This window comes from Podarcis melisellensis (genome assembly GCF_964234715.1).
Source record: "Podarcis melisellensis genome assembly, chromosome: 3".
Classification (NCBI taxonomy): domain Eukaryota; kingdom Metazoa; phylum Chordata; class Lepidosauria; order Squamata; family Lacertidae; genus Podarcis; species Podarcis melisellensis.
In genome coordinates this window covers 40508719-40526704 of record NC_138530.1, presented here as the reverse complement: position 1 = coordinate 40526704, position 17986 = coordinate 40508719, and the positions used below count along the sequence as shown (strand labels likewise).

At 42.7% G+C, this 17986-nt stretch overlaps 1 protein-coding gene across 3 annotated transcripts in view; it reads right to left on the bottom strand.

Moving 5' to 3' along the window:
* The window catches only part of STRN (striatin), a 54665-nt gene extending 38203 nt beyond the window's left edge, over positions 1-16462 (bottom strand). Inside the window, exons 1-4 of one of the 3 annotated variants that reach the window (XM_081905365.1) lie at positions 16012-16462; positions 5131-5234; positions 2468-2541; positions 1014-1092 (exon numbers count right to left, since the gene is read on the bottom strand). In XM_081905365.1, coding sequence (XP_081761491.1) covers positions 1014-1092; positions 2468-2541; positions 5131-5234; positions 16012-16305 — 551 coding nt within the window. In that variant the 5' untranslated portion in view covers positions 16306-16462. The remainder of the gene's footprint in view (positions 1-1013; positions 1093-2467; positions 2542-5130; positions 5235-16011) is intronic. The other 2 variants (XM_081905367.1, XM_081905366.1) reach the window with 2 other exon arrangements.
* Positions 16463-17986: the final 1524 nt, after the last annotated feature.

Here is a 17986-nt window from a genome sequence, read left to right as displayed (position 1 = left end):
GTGAGCTATCAGCAAAGATGTTACAGTCAATCGCCACAATCCACCCAGAATCAACCAATAGATTGTGGTAAGAAGAAGAATGTAGCTGTGTGCTGACACAACAGGCTTACAAATCTTCTTGTGTCAGTTTCAGAGGGGATTGTCTCTTGCAGTACCAGTCTCTACAGTCCCCAAGAAAGGCAAAGAGCTCTGCTGTCTGCATATACACAATACTTTATTCATTATAATTGCCAAAAGAAACAAAAGTTCTCCGTGCATTTTCAACCCATTTTTTTTCATAAATACAGTTACTTTTATATAGGCAACTCTTTATAAGAAATTTTCCACAATCAAAACCAATGCCTTACCAAAGCGTTCTTGGCCATTAGGCAAGTTTATAAGAATTTGTGTTCTCTCAACTGTCTATTCTACCAAACAGCATTTCCTTCTAGCTTCCCTTCTCACATGAATACTGCCTTACACTAAAGTCAGAAATTGATTACATTTGCTTTTAATCTTTTTGCAATCCTTAAACCTTTGAGCAAAAAGGTTTCAAACATTATTGCAATGACCACAAAGAATAAATATTGTCATGCTTCTGAATTCCCTCACCTGTCACCCAGCCCTGCTGGTCAGTTCCAGTAAACTCAAGGCTCTTGGTGAAAGGAATTCCAGTTCTCTCAATCTAGAACCAGAAGTTCCAAACAGGAACACTAAACATGGGGTTTTCAAGTGGGGAGGAGTGGAATGAGCAGCCTTCCATACCCAATCCTTATTGCTATCAGGACAACCCAGAACTAATTTAAGAACCATCCATCAAGAGTGACAAGCTTTAACCCCACCCTATTTTTCTCATCACAAGCTATTCAAGTTTTAATCAATACCTCATCCTGCCTTCGTTACAATTTTGCTATCTATCCTCAGGGAAGAAGCATAGCTCAGCAGGAGAGCATGTGTTTTGTCTGTAAAAAGGTCCAAGGTTCTGTCCCAGATAGGAAAGACCCTCATCCGAAACCCGTTTTTAGGTCACTTACTGTCTGAGTAGCTGTCGTCCTTGTTTCCATATTAGCTGACTAGTTGGCTGTGACTGAACTTCAGTTTCGTTCCCTTCATCTGAAATATTAAAACCAATATAGTTTTGAAACCCGCCTTTCTTAAGCAGTCTTGTGCTTTACAGCATGCTTAAAAAAATAAAATCAGTACACTCTTAATTATTTACATCTGTAGAATATTGCACATTTAATTCCTATACAGTGGTACCTCGGGTTACATATGCTTCAGTTTACAGACGCTTCAGGTTACAGACTCTGCTAACCCAGAAATAGCACCTCGGGTTAAGAACTTTGCTTCAGGATGAGAACACAAATTGCGCAGAAGCGGCGCGGCAGCAGCGGGAGGCCCCATTAGCTAAAGTGGTGCTTCAGGTTAAGAACAGTTTCAGGTTAAGAACAGACCTCTGGAACAAATTAAGTACTTAACCCGAGGTACCACTGTATATCTGTGTTTTTGCAATGACCTATACAACACAGGAGAACAAATGCAAACTGTACATAAGAATTCAGAACAGGAACATAAAAAGTTGTGATAAGTTTAACAACAGTATACCTTTTCCACCTGTTCACAAAGTGTCACACTCCCTCAAAAAGAGAAAGAAACCAAGTTGCTTTCGGTAATGAGGAAATTTTGAAACAAAGGGTGCAAATGCAGCATGCCAGCACAGGAGAATACTTAGCTACTAAGTATCTTCCTAATGTAACTTTCTTTAAACCTCCCACTAAGGACAGAAGGACCAGCAAACTGTTTGTTAAGAGAGCACAAGAATTAAAACCAACAATAAGCATCCTCCTTAACATCGTTTTATATATTACGGGTCTGGCAACCTACAGGTGATTTCATTTTAAGCCAAGGGGACAACAGCTATGAAGGCTAAGGTTAAATTTAAAGGTAAAGGTAAAGGTACCCCTGCCAGTACGGGCCAGTCTTGACAGACTCTGGGGTTGTGCGCCCATCTCACTTAAGAGGCCAGGGGCCAGCGCTGTCCGGAGACACTTCCGGGTCACGTGGCCAGCGTGACAAAGCTGCATCTGGCGAGCCAGAGCCGCACACGGAAACGCCGTTTACCTTCCCGCTGGTAAGCGGTCCCTATTTATCTACTTGTACCCGGAGGTGCTTTCAAACTGCTAGGTTGGCAGGCGCTGGGACTGAGCAGCGGGAGCGCACCCCGCTGCAGGGATTCGAACCGCTGACCTTTCGATCGGCAAGTCCTAGGCGCTGAGGCTTTAACCCACAGCGCCACCACAGACTTAATTGGAGAGAGAGAGGGAGATTTGCTTGTGAAGAGGCAGAGGGTGTGCAGGGCCAGTAGTTATACCCAACCCCTCAGAGCCTTCTATTACATACATATCAGACTAAGTCAACACATTTCACAAAACGGCAGCTTTTTCTCTTTTGCCCAGTCTCATTTTCCTTTACACAAATCAATCCTTACCTGAATCATAGTTAGGAGGCTTCATGTCTCCCTGATTCAGCTCGGTGCCATATTTTAACTTGTGGTATTTAGCTCTATAAAGGAAAAGAAAAGGAGCAAATTAGTGTGTGAAAATGCTACCTGTCCTTTAGAAAGAGGACATGAAAATATTTTGCTCCCACTTGTTTCTTCAGTGTAAAATACATGCATTTTTCCTAGAAATGCCTTCTCTAAATCATTCTTTTTTAAACTTCAGAAGTATTATGAGCCTTTGCTGTTTTGTTTTTTTTTGTCATTCATATATGCTTGACATATGAATTACTAACAATGGGCAAATTAATCTCACAAGGCCGGCTCCTACTGAAAGGACCAGTTTAGTTTGCCAAACCTGAAATCTAAAGACCTGAAAAATCCAATCCAGCTGTGCTTACCAAGTCTGCCAAACATGCAGGAGTTGCTGCCAAACCAAGAGACATAAACAAGCAACGCTGCCAGGAAAAGCACTGAGGCAGGAGCTCTCTCAAGGAGAAGGTTCTAATCTCACACTGACCAGAAACATAACCCAAAAGGCCTACAAACAAATATGGGTATTGGTTTTTTTTTAGTACAGTATAGTACTTAAGGTATGAAAGTGAGTGAGACTGATTGTGGGCACGTATGGCATCTAAAAAGATGGGTGTCTTTTAAGCGTTATTGTTACATTTTAATCTCCTGACAATGTTAGCACTGAAATACACGAGAGCAGCTTTGAAATGTACTAGAACAGCTATAGTACTGCAACTTGCTGGAGCATCCTAGGAGCAGTGCTCTGCTCACAGAAACTCTGGATCCAACACAATGCATAAGAATTTATCAATGTGTTACTCACAAGACCAACAACATAGGCCAGAATCCAAAGAGCCATGCAGCTACTTCTGTGCTCTCATGGAAAGTGAACTTTTAACTTAAACAGTTCCCTCTAATGGAACTTGAAAATTACAGAGGCAGTTTATGACAGCATCACAATCTTCAGCTCCAAGTCAACATTTCTATTTGGTTAGCTCAAGTCCACAGGCTTGCTGAAAGTAGCTCTTTGGGTCACAAATTATAAAGTGTTTTTTATATATATATAAAAAACACCACTTCTACAAATTGTGTCCTTTATGCATCTTCAAAATATTCAGTAAAAGCAGTCACCCTAAATGACCCCATAAGAACTGGCCAATTTGAGAGTTCACACAAGCAATTTATGTTTCCTGCCTGGAGACCATCTGAATATAACTGCTAACTGTTTGTCTATCACAGAGGTGATGCCAGTTTCAGTTTGGCGGTAATCATAAAGCAGCAATTCTGGATATAAATGGGAATATAAACAATAAACTAAACCTAAACTAAGCTATATTAGAGTATTCTGGGTTTAGGCATTAGAAAAGATAGAACACCAGTACCAAAGCTTGCATTTTCCTTGATCGCTGCAACTCAAAGTTTTCCACAACACAGAGATAGACCAGTCACCTAACGATCATGCAAAAGGCAGAACTAGCCAACATTCTGGAAAATAGTGGGAGACAGGTGTTCAAATCTCCATTCATCCATGAAGCTCAGTAGGTGGCCTTGGCTAACTCTCAGCAGCTCCTACTTCAAAGGGTCGTGATGAGGGGGGAAAGTGTCCCCCTCCAAGCAGCCAAGAAAGCTTCTCCGAATGGTTATAGGGTTCTGTTGAATAGGGTAGACTATAGCACGACAAACTGAGGAAGGAAGTGGGTATCTGAAAACTGGACGGAGCACATTATGAAAGCTTCTGTGAGGCGGACATTTCTCTGAATCCAGCCCTAGTATCTGGGAAGGAAGCAAAGTGCTCCACACTGGGCAAAAGATTTCTGCATTGAAGGAGGTTGGACTCGATGTCCCTTGTGGTCCCTTCCAACTCTATGGTCTCTATGACTCTATTTTTTTCTGAGTTATTTCCCACATCACCTGACAGCTTGTGTGCTTTTTGAAGCCTTTTCTGGACTAGTAATTTTTTAAAATTCTAATTATGCCCCAGGTCTTTTCCCAAACACAGTTCAGCTGCAAGTCAGCAATGAGCAGCTCAACTGACATCAATATAGCAGTTCAATTGATTTATTCTGATACAGGATGCACATTTGTCAACACGGTCTTATAAACAAGTGCACTGGTCAGCTGTCTGGCTTAAATGCACATTAGTAATTTATTTGTTGATTTTCCCATCTTGACTTAGCCTCTTCTCATTTTATTGTGGATTTTAGCACATCAAGATACTCGTAAATTACATTGTGGAAATTAAAATAACTGACTGATTCCTAACATACCATATCTATATTTTCTGCATCTTCAGACTATTCAGTACTTTCTGTTCTTCTCGGTGCATTTAGTTTACCAGAGATTTTTAAAATAACTTGACACATGGGCTCTGCTCCCTCTCTCTCATCAGGAAAGAGTTTAAGTCAAGCCTCAAGGATGGGCAAAAATATTAATATCTATAAAGTTAAGTATGGCTGAGTTTTTTTGCAAAATTATATTTTCTGCTGAACAGTTTGGAAAAGCCTGCACTTAGCTACAGGCTGTTTTGTGGTGAAGGCATGAATAGAGACCGGAAGGTCAGTGTTGTTGCCTTTCCAAGACTGAGAAGCAGTTCCTATACTCACAGTTAACAATTCAGGGTTTAGAAAACTGGCACATACCTTTCTTGTTTAAGAGCATATTCCAGCATTTTTATTCTCCTCACTAGATCCTTCTTCAAATTCTCTTGACCTTTTCTTTCCCCTTGAAGAAAGGCAATTTGGGCCTGAAAGAGACAATACTTTACATTGCAGTTTTCAAAGGAAAAAACCAACTTGCTTCTCCACAGACATTCCAGGACAATTTTGCAATCTGAAAGTTAAGTCGTTCTTCAACATGTTACATTGCAAAATAGAGGGTCTACCCACTTGTAACCAAGCAAGTAACAGTACCTCAAGCAGTGGTAATGAATACACTTCCCACAGCAGATCTCACGTTCTCTAAGCCCTGCCACTTACCAAACTGACATGAATTTCCCTATATAAAGATTGCTGAGGAGGTTTGATGGCATTTGAAGCTTAAGTGGTAGGAGTTAATATTTTACTATTTTTAAAAGGGAAAGAAAGGAAAGGAGGATTTATTCCTCCCCACCCCCATATATTTGAAGGAATATGTAATACTTAATACAAATCAAAGATGCACCATAGGAGCCTTCTTTTCAGAGTAGGTTTAAAGGAAAAGCCTTCACATGATGCAGTCACTATACTAAGAAAAAGCAACTGAGTCCTAGCACACAGAAAGGTAAAAGGTGGTATTATAATGCCACATGGTCAATACTTTAGGCTGTGTCCACACATTTAAAGCATATGACTTATGCCAAAGAATCCTTTAGCTTACCCCTCACAGATCTACAATTCCCTGCACACTGTACAAATTACCTTCCCAGAATAATTTGGGAGAAACCATATGCTTTAAATGCGCTTCAGATGTATGGTGTGCCTGCGGCCGTAATCACCATACATGCAAACGCACCATGGACTAAACCTTAAGCGTTGGTGAGGTAGTTATTAGGTTGGGAAGACATGGTTTAACTGCAACATGACAAGCAGCGCATCAGTGATAAGCAAGCTTCAAAGGCTTTCATAAACAGCCGTACAGTGTACTGTGTATCTCTGGCAATAATGAAGCAAACTGTAAACCCGGTAATAAACTTTTTAAAGAAAATAGCAGGAGGAGGAAAAGCTGCAAACCACAATATAGTAGGTTGGCCTAACCATCAAGTGCCTGGTTGCACACAAGATGCCTAAACCAAATCAGACTTTAGTATTTAGTACTGTATTTGGTATTTTAACAGAAGGAATGCAAACTGAAATGTACTAGGACTAACAGCCCCTTAAGGTTGTTTTGCAGCCACTCCCAAGGCTGCTCGCGACATTCCAGTTTATACACACACCCTAGAAACATTACCAACAGGTTTTGCAAAGACTTCTTGGCTATAAGGTCACCGTTCAGTCAGTTGCAGCAATTCCTAAAGGCCTGGAAGGGGGGAAGGGATGGAGCAGAGATACTGAATTGCTTTAGTCATTGCGTGCGCGGGGGGGGGGGGAGTCAGGGGAGAGCATGCTTTCTACATTTGTTCCACTCCAACCTCATTCAATAATATCAAAGGTAAAATACACCTTAGAATCTCTCTCAGCTCAATATCGGGGGATGAGGGTGGGGAGAGAAGAATAACAGATACTAAGAATTTCAGAATTAAAACAAAGGTTTAAAGGGCAAAACATTCTAATAAAGTCTTGTTAAAATTTCAATTATTAAAGCACACATGTGTTTATGGCCCAGCATTCCTTATACAGTCCATATAATCACAGAATTGTACAAGGGTCATCTAGTCTAACCACTTGCAATGTAGGGATCACAACTAAAGCATCTCTGACAGATGGCCCTCCAACCTCTGCTTAAAAACCTCCACTGAAGGAGAGTCTACTCCCTTCCAACGGAGTCAAACAGCTCTTACAGTCAGAGAAATCTTCCTAATGTTTACTTGGGCTCTCCATTCTCATAGTTTGAATAAACTGGTTCAGTCCTGCCCTCTGGAGCAGGAGAAAACAAGCTTGCTCCATCTTCCATGAGACAGCACTTCAGATATTTGAAGATGGCTATCATATCACCTCTCTATCTCCTCTTTTACAGGATAAACCTATCTAACTCCCTCAACTGTTCCTCATAAGGCTTGGTTTCCAGACCTTAGATCATCTTAGTAACCTTCCTTTGCACACATTCTAGCTTGCCAATTGTTGGTATCCAGCTGTCTCAAGAGACAGTGGAGTGTGCCTCTGGGGCCAAAGTCAAACCACTGGAGAATCACAGCACCTGCAGAGACCAGTAACCTATAACTGATGCCTCTCATGTTGTTTTTGCTGTGTTAGCAGAACCAAAGTGACCTCCTCTGGAGCGTAAGCCTGTACATCATGTATGGAGGTCCTGGCTGCCCATATGATAAGACCTCCTTCTCAGCCTGGCTGCAGGAGTTGCTGGAAGGAGATGTACAAGACACCATTCAACTGTTTTAGGGACTCGACTCTGGATTTTGTGTAGGCTAAGCCTTTTCCTCTCCCAAAGATATCCCAGGGCTTAGGATCAGAGGTTTCCTTATCCTAGATTGGCTACCTTTCCAGGTTTACAATCTCCATCTGCCCCATGCTCGTCAATACCCTTCTTAAACTGTGGTGCCCAGAATTGGACACAGGACTCCTGGTGTGGTCTGGCCAAGGCAGAATAGGGTGGTACTTTTACTACACTTCTGTTGACACTATATTTCTGTTAATGCAGCCTAAAATAGCATTAGCTTTTTTTGCTGCTGCACTCACTGTTGGCTCATGTTAAACTTGTGGCCTATCAGTTTTCAAAGCAAATCACTTTCATATGGGGATACTCAGAACGCAAAACTAAGATCTATCACTGTGTTTCCAATCTTCACCACCACGTACCATGCTGCTAGTTCTGTAAACACAGGGTTGGACTGAACTGTTGCTGCACATCGTGCTCTTCCCATCCTTTCTAACTTAAAGAGTTGTTGGCCCAGTTAGGACAGACATGCACCTGCAGATGTGATAGCAATAATAGCTGCAGACTTGAGTGCACAGATCAAGGCTCCCAGCAACTTTGTACTTCCAAAGTAATTTTGGAAAATAAACAACACTGCACAAAATTTGAAAATGAAGCTCTCTCTGAATCAATAGCAAGGAATTTGCCTGAAACATGTTGCTGATGAAGAGGCGTGAAGGCGAACTTAAATATTGATGGCCACTGTTTCTCTGGGGCCCAGGAGCCACTTGGGACACACAGAACCTAATCCCACATTTAGTTCCTTTAAGGCCTGAGTTGTGGGAATGAAATCTTGCAGCTATTCAGTCAGAATCTTCAACCACAAAAAGAAAGATTAGTTGTGACACAAACAAGAATCATCCCTTTGTTTCAATGAAACTACTAAAAGTATGGCTTAGTTGGATATCACCCTAAATCTCTTTTTTTTAAAAAAGAGCTTTCACTTTATGTCTTGAAAACTTGTTGCACAATCTGAGCTGGTAAGACTAATAAATTTCTGAGGCTTTCGCCATCTTTTGCTGCACTCAATCTTTTTTCCAAATCGGATTCCATATTTAGCCAAATGCATACAGGCATGTGAGCACGTATACATACACACATATGCACATACTATGCATTTAATTGTGCTCTAGACATTTAATCATTTCTGCAATAAAGTGGGGGGGGGGGAGAATCACATGACTGGAGTGCTATCAATGCTGTTTGCCAGCAGTGTGTTTATTATATATAGCCTGAAGGACTGTGGTATTATTAGAACAGGCGATGATTACAAAAACAAAACAGAAGACAGAATAAATTGTGATCTAAAGAGTTGATGCAAAAGCTTCAAATACATTTGCATTTTAAGTCAAGACAGAAGATTTTGAATGATGTGGAGCACACTTTATTGACAGCTTTGGCTTGGGTCAGGTAGTTGTGTGTGTTTTTTCAAAGTGTCACATTGGAAAGGGGGAAAGTGCATTAAATTGCTCAGGTTATAGCATCTTTCCCATTCTGCATCTGTACTGGAACAGTTCTAAAGATGTTTTATCACTTACTGTCTCCCACCCTGTGCTCATTTGGGAGGAAGGGTGGGATATAAATTTAATAAATAAAATCAAATAAACAAAACATCAGTAGCAAGTATATGCCAGAGCAGCATTAAATCACAAACTGATACAAGCCCCATTTTCAGTTGTGCTTAAAAACTGGTGGGTCTAGATAGGGGCATGCACCTCCATCAGACAGAAACCCCAATGTGAGCTAGCAATAAGAACAGAGACGCAGATTTGGAACTACCCTGGTGGATACATGTGTGGAAGGCTTATTCTAAGTGCAGCTTTCCCATGATGATCTCTTGGATCAACCAATGATTCTCCCACCTATCTAAGAGTGTAGCTTGCTAACTTTTGCAGAGCATTCGGCGCCCCTCAGACTAAAAGGGCTGTGATCAACGAAGTGTTCAGGTTTAAATCTCCAGCTTTTATTGTATTCAATTCTAGTAGTCCTTTTCATATGTTTTTGCATACAAAATGCAGCTTTTGCACAGCACCTGCGCAAGGCATTTATATTGTTTGAAGGTTTATCTGAAAAGCAATTAACAGTCTGGGTTAGATCCAGAGTTCTCATGAGCAGGGATGGCCCAAGACATTATGCTGCCACAGGTGGAATAGGAAATAGCACCTCAACCCCACATCAAGGTGCAAGGCTGGCCAACTGATTTTGGCACCCGAGACAGAAAATTTCATTAAGTGCCTCTCCCTCAGAGTACATACACAATAAAAGTTAACCAGGTAACTAACCACTTCCTGCCCATTCATGACACCCAAAATCAGCTGCCTGAGGCAGCCATGCTCATGGGGCACTCTCAATGAAGCAAAGGGATGGCAATTGTTACTGATTCCTCCTTTCCCCTACAGTGCTGCTCAGAAGGATTGTGTGACCCTCTAGAAAAGGATGGGATACACTGCTGGGGGAATCAATACAAATCACCTCCTTGCTTCATCCATTGGGAGCCTCTGCTGGATCTCCATCCCTTCCACAAATGGAAGAAGCCATTCCATTAGTGGAGGGACAAGTCTGAATAAGGGTCAGTACAAAATAACTCAATAACGGAAAGGATTACTACTTGACTGATCCTAATATGCATATTTTGAGAAACAAAGACGATATGGCAATTTGAGTTTTCAGTATATGTGCTGCTGTGCAAAACACACCAAAAAAAATCTGCTTCATTTTTTACAGCACAGGAAAGCATTAACCCAAATCTATCTTTGATAAATGTGTGCTGGTTTCCTACACCCACAGAGTTTATAAAAGAATTCATAAAAGGCTATTTTTTCTCATATTTTTAAAATAATAAAAAAACTAAAGAAAGCCAAAGGTTGTAACTACAGTATCAGTTTCTAGGTACCTTAAGTGCCTCTCAGTGTCGGCCTGCCCATTGAAGGAAGTCAACTTTGAATGGATTTCTCATATATACCTGCTGATTGAGGTGTGGCAGGTAGTAATCAGACAGAAGGCTTTTTGAGTGATGGCAACTTGCTGGTGAAATTCTGCTGTCTTTTTTTGCCAGGTGGAAGAAAGCTTTTTTAAAAAACATATTTATCCCTGAAAAGTGGCAATGCTTTTTCCTGGTGCTTTTAACATTTGTTGTGATACTGTGTTGTGTTGTTTTGTATTTTATATGGAGGGTTTACCTTTTTTTGTAAGCTACTCTGTGAAAGAGTGGGGGACAAATGTATTAAGTAAATAAACAGGGCAATACTGTTTGCATGAGCCTTCTTCTGTTCTGCTTTCTAAAGAGGAAGTAACCCTTTGCTTGATTGTGTACAGCAGCACACTGTTAGGGGTAAATCAGGCTCTATTCTGGTAATAAATGCACCATTCCAACATAGGGGCATAAACTTCTACCAAAAACTCATTTTCTCGTCACCGAAGCAAAAGCAGCCATCAAGAGGATTTTTTTTTTAAAAAGACAGAAATTACCATTCACTTGTGACCAAAGACTGCTTAAACCAAGCAGTGTTCTCAAAAACCATTGCTATTATGGTATGAGAATTTCCCACTCCCACAAACAGCGGGACAAACAGTACATCTGCATTTATAGTACCATCTGCCTGTAATCCACAGAGCGCTATTTCTAGAGGAGGAAAATTAACTTTCAGATGTCACCTTTCCAATCTGATGTACTTTCCCAAGGAGAAAATAAAATAAAATCTGCAGAATTAGCAGTTGCTCCAGCAGAACCTTTCAAGATTCTATCTCCAGTGTCGACTGTTACTTTATTCCATTTCATTCTTGAATCATTAGCAGGTAGAGAAATTCTATGCAGTGCTCAGAAAGCAGGCCCACTTCTGTAGAACTTAATCCTAAATAATTGTGCATAGAATTGCATTTAGTCTCAGAGATGCTTTAACTTCAAAAGAATATCATTGTATGATGATGGCAGTAAATCAACCACAGCAATCCTGAAAGCTACTTCTGGCAATTTAGAAAATCCTGTGGGACTTGGGATCTCCCAGAAATAAGAAGATCTCCAAGTCATCTGCCTCAAGTTTTAAAACTGATCATATGGCTTGGGGATTTGCCATTCCCCAGAAAATAGGAGTCTGTAGTCCAGCAAAATGTGCCAAACAAGGTATGAGATTCCCGGATTATAGCCAGTTAATATTGAAAGCACTCCATTAAGTCTCACTTGCTCATGTAGAATAATTGTGAAAGAGAAACACAGCATAAGCTGACATATAACATGTGAGATTTCTCTATTTGCATTAGGGGAAGGGATGTAGTTTAGTGGTAGGTACAGTATCTGCCCCCAGGATATCCAGGTAGGTCTGGGAGAGAACCCTGCCTCAAATCCCAGAGAGCTGATTCTAGTCAGTATAGGCAATACTGAACTAGATGCACCAAATGGTCTGACTCAGTAGGCAGTTTCCTATATTCCTATGTGCACATAATACAAAGAACACAAACATGGACGCACATGTCAGTCAAACCCTATTGTCACTGCCTGAAATGACACTACTCGCCTGCGCAGGCAGTAATATTTAATTTTCCACTGAACTAGATTATCCTGAATCTAGAATGTCAGAGTTTAGAATACCAGAGAAGTGACAGCTAGTCACAGAACTATTCCACAAATTGCAAGTCATTTACTCTTCACAGGTGAGAAACATAATTTAACCTGATTTTTCACTTCTTAGTTCAATAGGAACATTTGATTTTTTTTCTATTTCTACTTGCACACTTTCAATCGTAGGAAGGCAACTAAAAATACTAAGCTTACAACATACAGACTAGGACTCTTAATTCTGCTACGATTATAGTATCTTGTAGGGTTTTGGGCTATGAAATTTTAACAAACACAATAACCCCATAAGAGAGTACACTTTGCACTATTGTCACTACTTATCTGTCTTGGTAATGTTGCAACAGAATCATACCCGTGGCTTTTCTGAAAGCAAATCCTATTGTGTACAATGGGGCTTACTCCTTGGTAAGTGTATAAAGGACTGCACCTTTACAGCAAGCTTAACCAGTAGCACTGAGCAAACACGGAGGTACATTCCTACACTTTTCAATGCTTAAATAATCAGGATCACAATATGGGACGAAAGTGTGGAGGGCATGCTCATCAAATTTGCAGATGACACCAAACTGGGAGGGGTGGCCAATGCCACAGAAGACAAAATTGGATTCAAGATGACCATAACAGATTGGAGAACTGGGCCGAAACTAGCAAAATGAATTTCAATAGGGACAAATGTAAGGTTCTACACTGAGGCAGGAAGAACCAGCTGCATGAATATAAGATGGGGGACACCTGGCTTGCCAGTAGTACATGTGAAAAGAATCTAGGGATTTTAGTAGACCACAAGCTTAACATTAGTTAATAGTGTGATGCATCAGCAAAAAAAACTAATGTTAACCTAGGTTGCATCAACAAATGTATAGTGTCCTGATCGAGAGAAATAACTTTCTTGCTTTATTCTGCCTTGGTCAGACTACACATGGGAGTACAGTGGTGCCCCGCAAGACGAATGCCTTGCAAGACGAAAAACTCGCTAGACGAAAGGGTTTTTCGGTTTTTGCGTCCGGGTCTGGGTGTCATAATTTAAAAAGGATATTAACAAGCTAGAATGTGTGCAGAGGAGGATGACCAACATGATCAAACCAAGCTTTATGTGGAACAGTTGAGGGAATTGAGTATGCTTAGCCTGGTAAAGACGAGATGAGAGAAGAAATGATAGCTATCTTCAAATATCTAAAGGGCTGCCACACAGAGGATGGAACAAGCTTGTTTTCTCCTATTCCAGAGGCTAGGAAGCAATGGATTTGAGTTAATGACCCTTGGGGTCCCTTCCAACTCTACAATTCTATGATTCTATGAAAAACATCTAATAGATAAACAAACACTTAAACCAATCAGCAGCACAAACAAAATATAGCAAATGATGGAGAGAGAGAAAGGGTTTATAACCTTATTCTCTGCATATACAAATGCTAGCTAGCAACTACCTATACTAGCATTTATCTGCCCTGCTGTGTCAGATGAAAAGTACAACCTGTTCTCACAGTGGCCAACCTGGAAGAAGAATGCAAGCAGGACGGGACAGGACTCCAAGTGTGGTTGTATCATAGCTTTGAAAATGGCATTATGACATGGGCAGTTTTATTTTCAATTCCTTTCTTAATTCTCTCTAGCACAGAATTTAGCAAGGTGTCTTTCCTGGCCAGTCACATGTAAGCATATATGTCAAGTTGCAATGTTTTGCCCCAATGTGCCTTATACTTGCTTACATGATTCACATTTGCCATTTCAATGCAAATCTGTTATTGATCCTTGATTGTTTTTCCAACCATCTCTGTGGCATCCGCTGTACAGCTAATGAGCATCTCAGAATTCATGCTATCTATGGATGATAGTGAAGTGCACATTTTTTTGCTTCAAATGACACAACAACCTCTCATGTGGAATAATAGCAGAGGCTATTCTACAATATTAGATAACCATGAACCGCTCAATCAGCCTTTGCTCAACCTGAAAAAGGAGACACAGCAGAGATAAGTGCCTTTACCAGGGACTTTATGCAGCCTATGACAAGTTCAGGCTCGAAGATTTACAGGCAGCTCCCGTTTTGGACGCAACCAATACGTGCATGATCATGCACAAGTGCACATATCCTGAACCCAGAAGTAACCCCGAAACATCACTGAAATATCACTAAAAGGGAGGAACTGGGGGTGGGGGGGCCTTTATGCAGGCTTTTCCAATGGGTCTCCGATTTCATATAATTTCACACAAGCACGCAATGACCCGGAATGCAATCCTGCATAAATGGGGAGTTGCCTGTACTACCAAGTCCAAGTTATGTTGGTAGCTTCTTGCACAATCTGGAATGCAGAAGGAATCTTCATCCTGTTGCACTTCTACATTTAAGGCTTTTAAAAACCCACTAAAAATTGAAATACCTAGTAAAGGCCACAGTAATTGAACCACCTGCTGAGCAAAACTCCCACTGTAGCTAGCGTGTCTACTACAGAACATGCTGTTTGGAGATCTTAAAGCCTTCTATCATAAGGTTGGGGTACACAATATCCCAAGATGTAAGAACATGCAGCAAACTCCACACCTTGCAGGTTTTGTCTAATTTTGCACATGTATGCCCATACTGACAGAACATGCATGTGTATATCCTTCCATTCCACTTTCTTTACCAACTAGCCTGACATAAGATTTTTCACACATGGTACAAACACATCAAAGAAGTGCTTCTGAAATGCTTGAGAATCATAAACCTTGCTACAGCTCCTTACAATAGGGGGCCCTGTTTCCATCATCCAAAGAAACTAAATGCGGCATCAGAAAAAACCCTTACTGACCTCACACCTTCCCCACAATAAACCAACTGCCAAATTTGCATCCCATTCAGCCAACATATTGTGGGGCTTTGGTGCGACCGTTTTTGCCAGAGAGCTCAATTGGTATCAGTAAATGATGTACCCTTTTCTCATTTAATCCCTACAACACCCCTGTGAGGTAGGTTAGGCAGAGAAGAAGCGACTGGCCCCAAGTCACCCGGTGAGCTTCATGGCCATGTGGGAATTTGAACCCAGGTCCTAGTGCGACACTCTAACCACTACACCACTACTGGCCTCCATGGAAGATGGGTGAGTGGGCACAGAGAAACAGGGAGGAGGCTCTTGCCATTTGAATGAAATTGCCTTCAGCGGGTGAGGATATTAATATCACTCTATTTTACAGGGCTGCTGTAAGTGTTTCTCAGACAATGTATGTGATGTGCTTTGAAAAATGTTCACACATACTGAGTCACCATTCCAAAACAAAGCTGTTTTACATGCGGGACACATCAATTTTATATTGGTTAAAGATAACTAACAGACATCACACAAATCTCTAATAATTTCCTTCTCAAAAGGGTAGTACTTGGGAGAGCAACTACCAGATCACATCCTCTCTCCTTTCCTATTCCCATGTGGAGCAAGGAGGCACATACACAACTCATGTTCTGCTGGGACCAAAACCATAATATTATCATGGCACCAAGCACCTGTACATCCTGTAATCCAGCCTGACCCAAGCTAACAGTTGTCAAAGGAAGCTCTCCTGTTAGCCCCTTCCCGCCTAGCACTAACCAGGGCTTTGTTCCTTCAGAAGAAAGACCCCCAGCTTAGACAAGCTAGAAAGCCTCCCCGCAAACCCTGACAATAATCACTCAAGGCAAAGGCGCTCTGCATATGCTCAGAGACACACTCCTCTTCCACAGTTCCGAGGCTAAACCGATGGGGAAGCACGGAGAAGAGAGAGATGGGGGGAGGGAGGGAGCAGAGAAGAACAGCAGACAGGTCCGGGCGGGGAAGGGGAAGGAAGAGTCGCGCGTGTGGAGATGTTTGCATAGAAGAGGCGGCGGCCCGACGAGGCGAAAGGCGAAGGGAAAGCGGCCGGACGGTACCTGCAGCTCCGCCCGCTCCGCCTCCCACTCGGCTCTCTCGGCCTCGAAGCGGCCCCACTCGTGCTGCAGGAAGTGCAGGATGCCCGGGACGCTGTACTGAGCCCGCGCCGCAGAGGCCGGAGCCGGGACCGCCGAGGAGCCTCCGGCCGCCGCCGCTACGGCGGCAGCCGCCGCCGCCGCCGCCTCCCCCGGCTCCAGCCCTTGCCCGGCCCCGCCCGGAGGCGTCGGCAGCAGCAGCGCGTTGTTGTTGTTGTTGTTGCTGAAGAAGACCCCGGGCCCCGCCTGCTCGTCCATGGCCGGAGCCGTCGCCGCGGCCCGAGGCCGCCACGCAGTCCCCACCGCCGGGCAGCCCCTGGAGCCGCCGCCGCTGACGACGACGCCGACGACGCCCGCGCCCCGCTAGTCAGGCAGCCGCGTCTCAGTGGAAGCAGCAACAAACTGGGCGCGTCCTGCCCGCCGTCAGACGCCTGACAGCCGCCCCCGCCGGCTGCTACGGCGCCCGGCTAGGGACACGGCAGAGGGAGGGAAACGAGCTTTGAGAGGGCGGGCCCGGGGCATGCTGGGAAATGGAGTTCGTTTTGTTTCCCGTCCGGTTTCTGGAATCGAGAGCGAGGCTCCGAAGGCTATTCTATGCAAGTCGCTAGTCGCAAATGGATTCTGTAACTGCCCTTCCGCACCGTTTTCTCTGCTCAGGATTAAATGGCTGTAAATAGGAGAGAGTTGACTGTGCATCGTTCGTGGTCAGGAAGAAAGGAAGATATGCTTGGGAAAGCCCCGTCCCAAAATATCACTTAAAAGCTCTGAAGTTTCCTTGAGGACTGAACATGCTACTTCTGAATAGTCTACGGTCAGGTGCACTGGGATTTTAGATATTTAAAATGCAAACATCTGTTAAAAAGGGGGGGGGGGCTACACGTGCACTAGCATCTTACAAAAGTAATTATGCAGACGCTTGTATTTGATCCCAGTTTACACAACCTATGGATACTCTAGGAGCCTCTTTGAAGCTAAAATCAGGGCTTGTCCTATTAGGCAAAAAAGATGTTTGGAGCCGGCGTGGTGTTGATGGGAGCAGAGGCAAAGGACACGAGGTCTCCCCTTTCCAGTACAGAATCTGATCAAACTGGGAATGGACTCATTCTACACCACTGGCAGTAGCGGAAACAGCGTCCTCCACTGCCAGTGAAGGACTGGCCACTTAGCTGCGCGCACACCTCTGTCCTTCATAAGCTCGCCCCTAGTCCCAGCACTTGACTCCCTGAGGCAGCTGCTTCTGCTTCTGTCCAACGGAGACATTGTTTGATTATTGATTCCTCTCTTCCCCTAGATAAACAGAAGACATTTATTGCCAAGTCTATAAATGATGCCTATGCTTTGTTGTGTTTACATCCACCTTTCCTCTAAGCTCAAGGTGGCCTTCATGATTCTCCTCCTCGACTCTTCCTCATTTTCTCCTCAGAAAACAACCCTGTTAGGTGAGTTAAGCTAAGACTGGGCCAAGGTCACCCAATGAACTTCCTGACTGAGTAGGGTTTTGCGTTTTGGTCTCCTAGCCCAACACTCTAACCACTAAACCACAGCCTGACAAGGATAACCCTTCACAATGCAGCCCAATCCAGACGCTTTACTGAAAACCTTCACTAGTTATTTGTTCATTTCTTTGACTAAGAGAAGGTCTGGAGAACTAATCCTATGCAGAATTTCACATTCTTCTTTGATTAGATCAGCCACCCTTCAGGTTGTGGGTTAGTTCTTCATAGAACAGCTGTGAGATATTCTTATGGTATTTTTATTTCTTTTGTTCCTCTATATTGATTTCTTGGATTCGTCTCCTCCTCCACAGTACTGAGCTCCTCCTGCAGCACTGAGCTCAAAGCAGTTTCAAAGCATCTAATATTTGTTTGTGTAATTTAAACCTTGTTTTCAAGAAATACTACATTAAAAAAAAACTTGGTTGTATTCATAACAGCTATTC